Source organism: Mustelus asterias, chromosome 4 (assembly GCF_964213995.1).
Source record: "Mustelus asterias chromosome 4, sMusAst1.hap1.1, whole genome shotgun sequence".
Taxonomy (NCBI): Eukaryota; Metazoa; Chordata; class Chondrichthyes; order Carcharhiniformes; family Triakidae; genus Mustelus; species Mustelus asterias.
Window position 1 is genome coordinate 33,843,472 of NC_135804.1, and position 12,897 is coordinate 33,856,368.

Below are 12,897 nucleotides of genomic sequence, written 5' to 3' on the forward strand. Positions count from 1 at the left end.
GAGGATTGCGGATGTGGTTCCTATTTTCAAGAAGGGGAAGAGGGATAGCCCAGGAAATTACCGACCGGTGAGTCTAACCTCAGTGGTTGGTAAGCTGGTGGAGAAGATCCTGAGGGACAAGATTTATGAGCATTTAGAGAGGTTTAGTATGCTCAAGAATACTCAGCATGGCTTTGTCAAAGGTAGATCGTGCCTTACGAGCCTGGTGGAGTTCTTCGAAAATGTGACTAAACACATTGACGAAGGGAAAGCGGTAGATGTGGTTTATATGGATTTTAGCAAGGCGTTCGATAAGGTCCCCCATGCAAGGCTTCTAGAAAAAGTGAGAGGGCATGGGATCCAAGGGGCTGCTGCCCTGTGGATCCAGAACTGGCTTGCCCAAAGGAGGCAGAGAGTGGGTATAGATGGGTCTTTTTCTAAATGGAGGTCGGTCACCAGTGGTGTGCCCCAGGGATCTGTTCTGGGACCCTTGCTGTTTGTCGTTTTCATAAATGACCTGGATGAGGAAGTGGAGGGATGGGTTGGTAAGTTTGCCGACGACACGAAGGTTGGTGGGGTTGTGGATAGTCTGGAGGGATGTCAGAAGTTACAGAGGGACATAGATAGGATGCAAGACTGGGCGGAGAAGTGGCAGATGGACTTCAACCCAGATAAATGCGTAGTGGTCCATTTTGGCAGGTCAAATGGGATGAAGGAGTACAATGTAAAGGGAAAGACTCTTAGTACTGTAGAGGATCAGAAGGACCTTGGGGTCCGGGTCCATAGGACTCTAAAATAGGCCCCGCAGGTGGAGGAGGTGGTTAAGAAGGCATATGGGGTGCTGGCCTTTATCAATTGAGGGATTGAGTTTAGGAGTCCGGGGATAATGATGCAGCTATATAAGACCCTCGTCAGACCCCACTTGGAATACTGTGCTCAGTTCTGGTCGCCTCATTACAGGAAGGATGTGGAAAAGATTGAAAGGGTGCAGAGGAGATTTACAAGGATGTTGCCTGGATTGAGTGGCATGCCTTATGAGGATAGGCTGAGGGAGCTCGGTCTTTTCTTCTTGGAGAGACGTAGGATGAAAGGAGACCTAATAGAGGTATATAAGATGTTGAGAGGCATAGATCGGGTGAACCCTCAGAGGTTTTTTCCCAGGGTGGAAATGGCTGCTACGAGAGGACACAGGTTTAAGGTGCTGGGGGGTAGGTACAGGGGAGATGTTAGGGGGAAGTATTTCACACAGAGGGTGGTGGGCGAGTGGAATCGGCTGCCGTCAGTGGTGGTGGAGGCAAACTCAATAGGGTCTTTTAGGAGACTCCTGGATGAGTACAAGGGACTTAATAGGATGGAGGGTTATAGGTAGGTCTAGAAGGTAGGGATATGTTCGGCACAACTTGTGGGGCCGAAGGGCCTGTTTTGTGCTGCAGTTTTCTATATTTCTATACATAGAGAAGGAAAGAAGAGAGTGCAAAATGTACAGTCTAAGTGGTTAATGTTCCACTTTCTGATGAGCATCAGACTTGGGTTTTTGTCGGCTGTAAGTCAAATGGGTTTAGAAGGAAATGTGAGTTAAGAAGTTGGGTTTAGAGGATAAATAACCATTTTCATTGTACGTTTAATATATTTAATGTAACTGACTGGTTAAAATAGAGTAAAGTTATTAGTATTCATGCTCTTTTATTTTTGTGTTGTCAAATTATTTTGTTGTAAACTGTCAACCTTGTGGGTTCATTCTTTTAGTTAAAGGGGGAGACGGTGGTAAGTGGTAATATCACTGAACTCCTAATCCAGGATAATCCAGGATTATTATGCAAAGTATAAATATTTCTAACAATCATAAAATATACTGATACAGGAAAAAATTAAAAATGTAAAGGTTATGCTAACAGCTCAAGCTGATAGCTACAAGATTCAAGGTTATCAGTCCAAAATGAGCTTGTGGTAATACAGGAGTGTGTCTAATTTTACTGCAAAAATGTTGCAGAATTCTATACTTTACATCTGCCATACGTACATTTAGTCAATTACATTATAGAAACTTGAGGTTGTTTCTTGTGCATATATGGCAATGGATTTCAATGTTTCCCCAAGCCAAGCAGCCTTCTAGTGATACCTGTACGTTCCAAAATATACAGCAACCCATGGTTTCCATGCTATGATTCCAACAGAAAACCAAGTGGACAAAATATCCTCTGACAATAACAGCTTAGAAACTGAAAGGTCTAATTTTGAAAAGAGTGTAGAAGACTACTTTCCCCATACTGTGTTTACGAACAACAGTAGCAATCAAATTGGGGATTATAAAAATATGTTTCCAATGACATCTGTTGAAAAAACATTTTGTTATAGTTGATATCCAGTGATGTGTGATTTCTGAATCTATTAGTTCACAAGATGCCTGTGCACACTGATGACCCAGTGCGCCATATTGCAGAGGTGGAGAAGTTGCAACTTGCAGTGAAATGCTCTGGGAAGGGGGCACTTGTGATTGGTGGAATGACACTTGCCCTCTTTTTAGGTCAAACCAAATAAACAAACTCAGATTAAATCAGGACAAAGTAAAAGGGGCAGCTCCCCAAAAAGGAGGGGACACAGCCCGAACAGAAATCAAAGTACAAAGGAGGAATGACACTTGCAGCAAGCTTGATTGGTGGTCCTGTTGGAACAGCAGCTGGTAAGTGTTTGCGATTGACTTTAGAGAAAGGAGTTTGAGAATGACTAATGAATGAAATAGATACTGAGTGTGCTTGGTTTAAATTATCCTGACAGAAACAGTAACCCATGGAATGAATGGGGAAATGCCTGCCTTTAGATACTGTGGAGAGGAATTTTGTGTGAGCACATTGACAATTTGTGTGCTAATGTCACTGACAATAACTTGCTGACTATATCTTCATCAAAAAAGGTTTATAAAGAAATGAAGAAAGGTGCTTGTGAAACACATATTTTTAGGATTAATGGGGAGATTCTGGTATCCATAACATTTGTTAATGGCTGAAACCTAGATAAGCATATTGCAAAAAGATGTAGCAAATGACACCAAGTTGTTTGGGAAAACTGGAGAGATATTAGACTTTTTTAACTAGTTATAATAGTGTTAGTGATTATGGTATTTCACTAGTAGTCCACAATGGCAAATTGGTTAATTTAGTTCAATAAATCTGTTAACCAGGTAAAATAACCAAGAAAGCTGCTGGAGTGTTTCAAAAACAGAACTGGTACACTAACCTCCTTTAGAGAAATAAACCCTCCAGCCCTGCCAGCCTAGCCTACAATGTAGCATCAGTCTCACCCTATTGGTGCTTTTTAATCACAGCAACTAGGGATCATCATTAAATTTGGCCTTGCCAGCATTCCAAAAACAATTATTAAATTTTAAATTGATATCAGCTGAGTTCTATTAGCCTCAAAGTGGGTTTGTAGACATTCCAGCTGCTACATTCATACAGGGTTTTATTGCTAGTAGATGAAGTGTTTTAGTGGGTATGTTCCTTTTTAATAATCACTGTGCAGGGTGGCACAGTGGTTAGCACTGCTGCCTCACAGCACCATGGACCCAGGCTCGATCCCTCTCTTGGATCACTGTCCGAGTGGACTTTATATGTTCTCCTCGTGTCTGCGTGGGTTTACTCCGGGTGCTCCGGTTTCCTCCCACAGTCCAAAGATGCGGAGGTTAGGTTGATTGACCATGCTCAATTGTTCCTTAGTGTCGGGGGGACTAGCAGGGTAAATACATGGGATTATGGGGACAGGGTGATGCGCGTCAATGAGCACATGGAATCAAGGCTTTGGTATTGAAGGCTTTAATACAGTAACAATGGAACTACTAACACGAATACACCAGTTCAGACTGAAGGGGTCCTGCCGGAGCAGGGGGTCTTATACCCTGCCACCGGAGGCGGGACCCCACTGGAATGTGCCATGATAACACTTATAACAGGTAAACACCCTAACCCAACAACATAGTACAACCCCCACAGTAATAACACCCTAGCCCAACAGTAACATGGTAACAAACCCCAGTGGTGAACCAACGATGGTTCACCACATTCACCCCTCCTTTAGGAACAAAAGGTGGCGGGGTGGACGAAAAACAGACAATAACAAAAAAAGTCACAGGATTCACAAGTCCAGACGGTCTGGAGGACCGCACCGACGCTGCGAGCTCCTCAACACTGGTTGCGAAACCGGAGCAGGTGCCGATCTCTTCAACACCGGTTGCGAAAACGGAGCAGGTGCTTGTGGTGGCTCTCTTAAAGTAACGTCTGGCTGTCCCCTCAAGGACTCCCGGGCCGGCCGGCCCTGGTGAGGCGATGGTGCAGGGGATCCTGGAACGTTTGGTGGTAGTGGTGGTGGTGATGATGATGGTGGCGCCGATCTCCGAGTCTCAGGCAAGCTGTCCATGGGAGTAAAAGTGTTATGCACTGGTCCCGGTGCTGACCGCGCCACGTCTGGGGAAGTAATGAGGAGTAGTGGATTTGTGACTGGGGGAATAGGAGCGACAGGGGTTGCTACGTCCCCTGCGGGCGCCAGGTCTCTAATGGAGACAGTGTCCTCTCGCCCGTCAGGATATGCCACATAGGCATACTGAGGGTTGGCGTGGAGGAGTTGGACCGGTTCGACCAAGGGGTCGGACTTGCGAGCCCTCACATGGCGCCGCAGAAGGACGGGTCCTGGTTACGTCAACCAGGCTGGCAATGAGGTCCCCGAGGACGACTTCCGAGGGAATGAGAACATCCTCTCGTGGGGAGTAGCATTGGTTGCCGTACACAGGAGGGAGCGGATAGCATGGAGCGCATTTGGAAGGACCTCCTGCCAACGGGAGACTTGAAGGCCCCTGGATTTCAGTGCCAGTAGGACAGCCTTCCAGACTGTAGCATTCTCCCTTTCCACCTGTCCGTTACCCCTAGGGTTGTAGCTCATGGTTCTACTAGAGGCAATCCCGAATGAGAGCAGGAATTGCCTCAAGTCGTTGCTCATGAACGACGAGCCCCTGTCGCTATGAATGTAGCAGGGGTACCCGAACAGGGTAAAAAGTTCACTGAAAACCTTGATGACGGTGGCAGTTGACGTGTCCGCACAGGGGAAAACAAACGGAAACCGGGAATATTCGTCTATTATATTGAGAAAATAGACATTCCGGTCCGTTGAGGGAAGGGGGCCCTTAAAATCCACACTCAGCCTCTCAAAAGGGCGAGTGGCCTTGACCAATTGTGCCCGGTCTGGTCGATAAAAGTGTGGTTTGCATTCTGCGCAAATCCGACAGCTTCTAGTTACTGACCTGACATCCTCCACCGAGTAGGGCAGGTTGCGGGCTTTGATGAAGTGGTAGAGTCTGGTGACTCCAGGATGACACAGATCATTGTGGAGAGCCTTCAAGCGGTCCTCCTGCATGATGGCGCATGTTCCGCGCGAGAGGGCATCCGAGGGCTCATTGAGCTTCCCTGGATGATACATAATATCGTAATTATAGGTGGAGAGCTCAATTCTCCACCGCAAGATCTTATCGTTCTTGATCTTGCCCCTCTGCGTGTTACTGAACATAAACGCCACGGATCGTTGATCCGTGATCAGGGTGAACCGCTTACCTGCCAGGTAATGGCGCCAGTGTCTGACTGCCTCCACAATGGCCTGAGCCTCCTTTTCCACCGCTGAGTGCCGAATCTCTGGGCCTTGAAGGGTGCGGGAAAAAAACGCGACGGGCCTGTCTGCCTGGTTTAGTGTGGCGGCTAGGGCGAAGTCAGATGCATCACTCTCCACCTGGAAAGGGATGGATTCATCCACCGCGTGCATCGTGGCTTTCGAGATGTCGCTCTTCAAAACCTTGAAGGCCAATTGGGCCTCCGGCGTAAGTGGGAAGGTCGTGGACTTAATGAGCGGACGAGCTTTGTCCGCGTAGTTGGGGACCCACTGTGCATAATATGAGAAGAACCCGAGGCATCTCCTCAGTGCCTTCGTGCTAGCGGGCAAGGGAAGTTGAGTGAGTGGGCGCATACGGTCTGGATCAGGGCCAATGACCCCGTTTTCCACCACGTATCCGAGGATGGCTAACCTACGCGTACGGAATACACACTTCTCCCTGTTATAGGTCAGATTCAGGCGAGATGCAGTGCGCAGAAAGTGTTGGAGATTCGTGTCGTGGTCCTGCTGGTCATGGCCGCAGATGGTGACGTTATCCAGGTACGGGAAGGTAGCCCGCAACCCGTTCTGGTCCACCATTCGGTCCATAGCACGCTGGAAGACCGAGACCCCATTGGTGACACCAAATGGAACCCTGAGGAATTGGTATAGACGACCATCCGCCTCAAAGGCCGTTTATTGTCGGTCCTCTGGGCGGATGGGGAGTTGATGGTAGGCGGACTTAAGGTCTATGGTAGAAAACACTCGGTACTGCGCAATCTGATTGACCATATCAGAAATGCGCGGGAGAGGATACGCATCCAGCTGCGTGTATCTATTAATGGTCTGACTATAGTCGATGACCATCCGAGGTTTGTTCCCGCTTTTGACTACCACGACCTGCGCTCTCCACGGACTAGCACTGGCCTGTATGATCCCTTCCTTGAGGAGCCGCTGAACCTCAGATCTAATAAAGATCCGGTCCTCAGCGCTGTAACGCCTACTTTTAGTAGCGATGGGCTTGCAGCCAGGTACCAGATTTTTAAAAAGGGATGGTGTCGTGATCTTCAGGGTGGATAAATTGCACGCGGGGCGCTTTGGGCAATTTGGAGGCTGCGGCTGATTCCCTACTGACAGTGAAGGGAGTGGCCCACCGTACTGTAGGATCACACTCTTCATGTGGACCATAAAGTTTAGTCCGAGGAGAATTGGCGCGCAAAGGTGAGGTAGCACAAGGAGCCTGTATTGCTCGTAAACTGTGCCCTGTACCTCAAGAGTTACCATACATCGTCCTTGGATCGGTACAGACCGGGACTGTGATGCCATGGAAATTGTCTGTTTGGCAGGGAGAACCCGGAGTCCACACCTTTTAGCAGTTTCAGGGTGTATGAAACTTTCGGTGCTCCCACTGTCAAACAGACAATTCACAGTTCTGCCACTAACCTTTACCTCCATCATAGAATGTTCCAGTCTGTAATGCCTGGTCTGATCCAGAGAGATCGACGCCACCGTTGGCCCCTGGGCGTCACTGCATGCTGCCGATGTGGATGCTGAGGACCCCTGCTGGTCGCTGCTGCATGCTGCCGATGTGGATGCTGAGGACCCCTGCTGGTCGCTCCTAGTCGTCGTGGACCATGATGGCCGCCCCCATGAATCGCACGTGGGCGAGGGCGCCAAGCGCAGCGACTTCTGGTGGTCTTCCTCCTCCTCTGTCTGCCACGATGGCGCCGTCCTGAGATCGCACGTGGTCGGACCTCGTGGGTACTGCGACGCCGAAAGAGATGGTCTCCGTTCTGGAGGGTTACAAGCTGCACTGCCGTTTTTAGGTTTGGACCTGCAGACTTTGCCGTAGTGGCCTTTTTTACCGCACTGGCTGCAGATTGCCGTTCTTGCCGGACACTGTTGCCGTGGATGCTTGGCCCCACCGCAAAAATAGCATCGCTGGCCACCTGGAGCTGCCGCCGTCGTCGAATCGATCTGGGAGCGCGGGTTCGCGGGGCGAGGAGGGAGCAGAGCTTGCTCCAACCACGTTGACTGCACGTGGTCCTCGGGGTACAGCGCCAAGCTCTTCGACGCCGCCTCCAACCTCACGGCCATCCCCATTGCCTGGGTCAAGTTGAGTTTCCCCTTTTCTAGTAATTTAAGCCTGATGTACGAGGACCCTACCCCTGCTACGAACGCGTCTCGGGCGAGGTCGTACATATACTGCTCGGCGGAGACGTCCTTACAGTCGCAACCCCTGGCAAGCTGCAGGAGCTCATTGGCATAATCCTCTATGGTTTCGCCCGACTGCCGACGTCGTGTAGCGAGGAGGTAACGAGCATGTATCTCATTGGGTGGCGTAATGTACCTATTCTTTAGGAGCTCGACGGCACCCTGGTAAGTGGGAGCTGCACGAATGGCTAGGTAAATCGTGTCGCTTACCCTCGCGTGGAGGACCTGGAGTCTATCACTGTCCGTAGTGATAGCTACCGAGGCTGCCAGGTAGTCCTCAAAGCACTTCCACCAATGGTCGAATGTGTTAGCTGCACCGACCGCACGTGGGTCCAGTGTCAGACGATCCGGTTTTAGGATCTGTTCCATACTCTCTGTTTACTGTATTAAATTGATGCGCGTCAATGAGCACATGGAATCAAGGCTTTGGTATTGAAGGCTTTAATACAGTAACAATGGAACTACTAACACGAATACACCAGTTCAGACTGAAGGGGTCCTGCCGGAGCAGGGGGTCTTATACCCTGCCACCGGAGGCGGGACCCCACTGGAATGTGCCATGATAACACTTATAACAGGTAAACACCCTAACCCAACAACATAGTACAACCCCCACAGTAATAACACCCTAGCCCAACAGTAACATGGTAACAAACCCCAGTGGTGAACCAACGATGGTTCACCACACAGGGCCTGGGTGGGATTGTTGTCAGTGCAGGCTTGATGGGCCGAATGGCCTCCTCCTGCATTGTAGAGATTCTATAGGCTCCTATACTGTTCATTTTAGAAGGAAACTATTGGAAGCATGCACTGTATGCAGCCTAACTATAGTTAAGTGCATATTTATATATATACAAAATTATCTTAACTTTCCTCTCATTTTTTCTTATAACTAACCCCTCTATACTTTGGATCATTCTTGTTGCCTATCTCTGCATTTTTCTAATGCAGACAAATCCCTCTTAATATCCTAACATTTTAAGTGTTGCATTGAATATCACTCCCAGGTTCCTTCCCAAATTTCCCTGTGCTAATTCTGTTATCTTCAATGTGTCTTTGTGATTTAATCTTTTTCCAATAGGCAATCCTTCACATTTGGCAGCCTTGCATTTCATTTGTCATTTTTCTATCCAACTGCATGAAGGACCCGAGTCCTTCTGCAAAACCTCAACTATTGTTCCCAGTTTTGTTCCTGATTCAAACCCCCACTGTTAATTTAACAAGCTTATGTTTGTATTCTGTATCCCGGTGTGATGGGGCACAGTACATTCACAATCGCTATCTGTGGTTTGACACAGACAATGTGGACCTCCCCCAGAACCTTAGATGGTACCAGAGGGAGATAATGTGAGCTTCTACCACACAGTGCAAAGAGATGATGAACATGTCAGAATTGAGTGACAAGAGTGTTTGTGAGTTAGAAAGGGATGTAGCTGAAAAGAGTCCTACGTTTTGCAGATATTCGCGGCATTCCCTTTATATAAATATCCTGCAGCATTTAAATGCATGTGGCTTCTGATCATTGTGAAACAAATTTGAAGTTGAAATTGGATAAACTCCCTGCCGTGGTTCAGTAATAAATCCACCATTTGAAAAGAGATTGAATCGCATGGGCCAGGAAGAATTTGATCACTGGTTCGTGCTCAGCTGACTGATTTTAGGTGCGTTGTTTTGAACATTTCAATTGCCTTCTGCAGTACAAGCAAGGGAGAGAAAAAGCATACTCTTGCAGAGTTATTGATAAAGAGCAGGGAGGGGACTGATTGGAAAAAGTTCTTTCAATAAGTTGGTGCAGGTAAAATGGGCTGAATGGTATCCTTCTGTGCTCTATTATTCTTCAAACTATGTCGCAACCTTCTGATGTGTGGATGTTTGATGAGAATATGATTGGGCCTGGATGGGAGATCGTTCATGATTTAATCACCTCCAGATATTCTGGCCGAATGTTATGGCCATTCACGCCGGTGGGATTTTCCCATCCCGCTGCAGTGAACGGAGACTTGGCTGGGCGCCAAATTCTCTGACTTTGCTGCAGCAGGAGCGTGGCGTGAATGGCCGACAAGATCACGCCCATAGTGTCCTGGCTCCAGTCTAAATAAAAGCTCATTGGTCAAAGAATTTGAGGACTGCTGGAACTCAGAAGAATGCAGCCAAATATGAATCAACATCTTCAGGAAAAGAAGAGAAATGCATTTTAAACAGTAGAAAATAAACAGTTTTCAAATGTATTCTTTTGGTTTTTATTCTCCCTAGGTGGTGCAGTCGGTGCGTGCCTAGGTGCCTGGATGACTAGTGGACAGTTTAAACCATTGCCTCAGATTATTATGGAACTGCCACCGAATCAACAACAGATATTGTCTAATGCTGTGCACGATTTCATTCAACGTTTGGACTGGACTGATGTGGCACAACTGACATCATTAGTGATGGGAAACGCTGATCTGAAGAGGATGGTGGTGGCAGAAATGAAAGCGTTTTTTCTAAAGCAGCTCAATGCTGAGGTGTGTCACATTGACTGAAACTTACATAAATGACACCTTTTCTAGAAATCTAAATTGGGTTGCAAATGCTGGAACATTAAAAAAAAATTCACTTTTCTGACAGAAATTCAAAGATCTATGGAGGATGTAATTTGGATTATGCTACAATGGCACCGGGGAATCGACGCGGTGAATTCTACTGGCTAAATGTTCATGTATACAATATCTAACTGACTTCACAATTAGGACCTTTTTTTAAAATTTGTTTTAATTTTTCGATGGCCATATCTCTTGCTGTTGAACTGTCAGCAGTCATTTTGAATTAAGTCTGCTTCATCAGCAAAGAATCATTCTATTGGTTATATGGGAAAATTTAATATAATTGGACCTGATTTTCAAAGGCTTGTGATGTAGGAATTGAGTTAACATGATTGCGCTGTATTGTAAAATGAGTTATACTTAAGAATACTGTTCATTTTGCTGTATTTTTCAGTAACCCTTAGCTTTTTTTTCTTGACTTGCATTGCCAGAGGGAAGTGGTGGCCTAGTGGTACTGTCACTGGGCTAGTAATCTCAATACCCAGGTTAATCCTCTGGGGACTTGGGTTCAAATGGCAGATGGTGGAATTTCAATTCAATAAAAATCTGGAATTTAAAATGTCTAATGATGATCATGTAACTGTTGTTGTAAAAACCCATCTGGAAAGGAAATCAGCCCCCCCTTACCTAGTCAAGCCTACTTGTGAGTCCAGATCCACAACAATGGGGTTGGCTCTTAAATGACTCAGTTCAAGGTCTGGCCCAATCAGTAACACCCACATTCCATGAAGGAAAAAGGGATAAAGTTACAGCAGTCGATGTTTTACATTTCTTGCTTTCCTAGTAGTTTGCTTTGTGACAATACAAGATATGCTTGGCAGGGGCACACTGAAGGCCATGGCCAGTCAAAATAAGCTGGGGTATATAGTCAGCTGACATTGTTTTTTGTATAACTGTACGCTATTGTAATTGCTCTTTGAGAGATTCTGGAGCTTGAATCTTTTCCCAGCATACTTGTAATAAAACTTTTCTCTTTAATCATCTCCAGACTCCGAGTGGCATTGTCTCACGACAGTTTGTTATTATAGAATTATATAAACCCTACAGTGCAGAAGGAGGCCATTCGGCCCATCGAGTCTGCACCGACCACAATCCCACCCAGGCCCTACCCCCACATATTTTACCCGCTAATCCCTCTAACCTACGCATCAGGACTCTAAGGGGCAATTTTTAACCTGGCCAATCAACCTAACCCGCACATCTTTGGACTGTTAATGCTGTTTCAGTTATATTGCAATTGGAGAGCAATGAATTAAATTGGTAATGCGTCACAAGCTTGGTTTTTATATCTGTGGTGAACCATAGATGGTTACCACTATGGGTACTTGTACATATGTTACTCTTGTTACTGTTGGGGTTAGGGTTTGGGTGTTCCACCTGTTATTATTGTTTATGTGGTACACTCCGTTCGGCTCCGCCTTCTTTCAGGAGTATAAAGGTCACTGCTACTTCCTAGTAGCCTTTAGTCTGGGATAATATTGTTAAGTAGTGTGCTCCTATTTTGTCGTGAATAAAAGCCTTTATTCCCGGGTACGTCCTAGCCTCCCGTGTGAATCAATCGCGCATCAATATCAAACTGTGATCATTTCAACCACAGTGGATGGATACAGGCTGGAATTCTAGAAGAAAGGATATAATCGAGCCCAGAGTCACTCTGAAATATTGAACTAATGATTCCTCTGACTAAAGATGATGCAAAGACAAGGAAATGTAGATTCTGACCTGAAATCTTAGAGAGCAAAATGTAATTTAAGAACAATATACTGAGTGAGGTATTCCATGTTGCACCAATGCAATTTTAAACAAAAAGTTGCAGGGAAGATGATGCTGACCTTGAAACCAATATCTTCAAGGAAATGAAAGAGTTCAAAGGGCCAATGGAAATTGTTAGTAGAAGCACATTGTTAATGCAGATTTTAAAAATGGGGTTATAACAGAATATCAGGTTACAGTATGAACCAGACAATCAAGTATAACCAGCCAGAGCCACCAATGGCTACTGAATAACAACAGCTTCTAATATTTTTCTGGGTCAGTTGTATATAATACACTGAAAATTTAACCTGAGTTAACAGCAAGGGGCGGGGAGGCTATCATAACAGAAATAAGACAGGATCATATTGAACTCTTACTGAAATTGTAGACAGCGAGAGAGGAAGGTAAAGAGCAGAGAGCACACTCAATACGGAAAATCCTCTTCTCTTTAACACAGAGTTAATGCTGTGGAAATGGAAGTCACATGGAACTTCAATCCAAAGTAGCATTGCTTTCTGGATAGAATTTGGATAAACACAACTAATAAAATGTTCATTGCTTTTGTGATAACTAACATGGAGGTTTGGAAAGTTACAGAATGAGATCTTTTGGCTGTTTTTTCAGTATTTTTTCCTGCCATTTATCTGCCCCATGCTATACGTACTGATACCCGGCTGACACAAGAAGTGGCCTCTGTTTGCGCTGCTCTTTAGTTCACTAGGAGTTAAGGAAACAAGGGCTGGAT

The 12,897-nt window shown here is 46.1% G+C and overlaps 1 protein-coding gene across 1 annotated transcript; it reads left to right on the forward strand.

Moving 5' to 3' along the window:
• Positions 1 to 2,448: 2,448 nt before the first annotated feature.
• Positions 2,449 to 10,337, forward strand: LOC144492258 (protein C19orf12 homolog). The gene is made up of 3 exons (XM_078210244.1): positions 2,449 to 2,476; positions 2,606 to 2,659; positions 10,072 to 10,337. The coding sequence occupies exons 2-3, from the start codon at positions 2,611 to 2,613 to the stop codon at positions 10,335 to 10,337; spliced, it is 315 nt and encodes a 104-aa protein (XP_078066370.1). The 5' UTR covers positions 2,449 to 2,476; positions 2,606 to 2,610.
• Positions 10,338 to 12,897: the final 2,560 nt, after the last annotated feature.

Excerpts from the sequence above, each read along its gene's own strand:
- LOC144492258 (XM_078210244.1), top strand. The coding sequence starts at position 2,611 with ATGACACTTGCAGCAAGCTTGATTGGTGGTCCTGTTGGAACAGCAGCT. Across the intron at positions 2,660-10,071 it reads TCCTGTTGGAACAGCAGCTG|GTGGTGCAGTCGGTGCGTGC; the intron begins GTAAGTGTTTGC and ends TATTCTCCCTAG.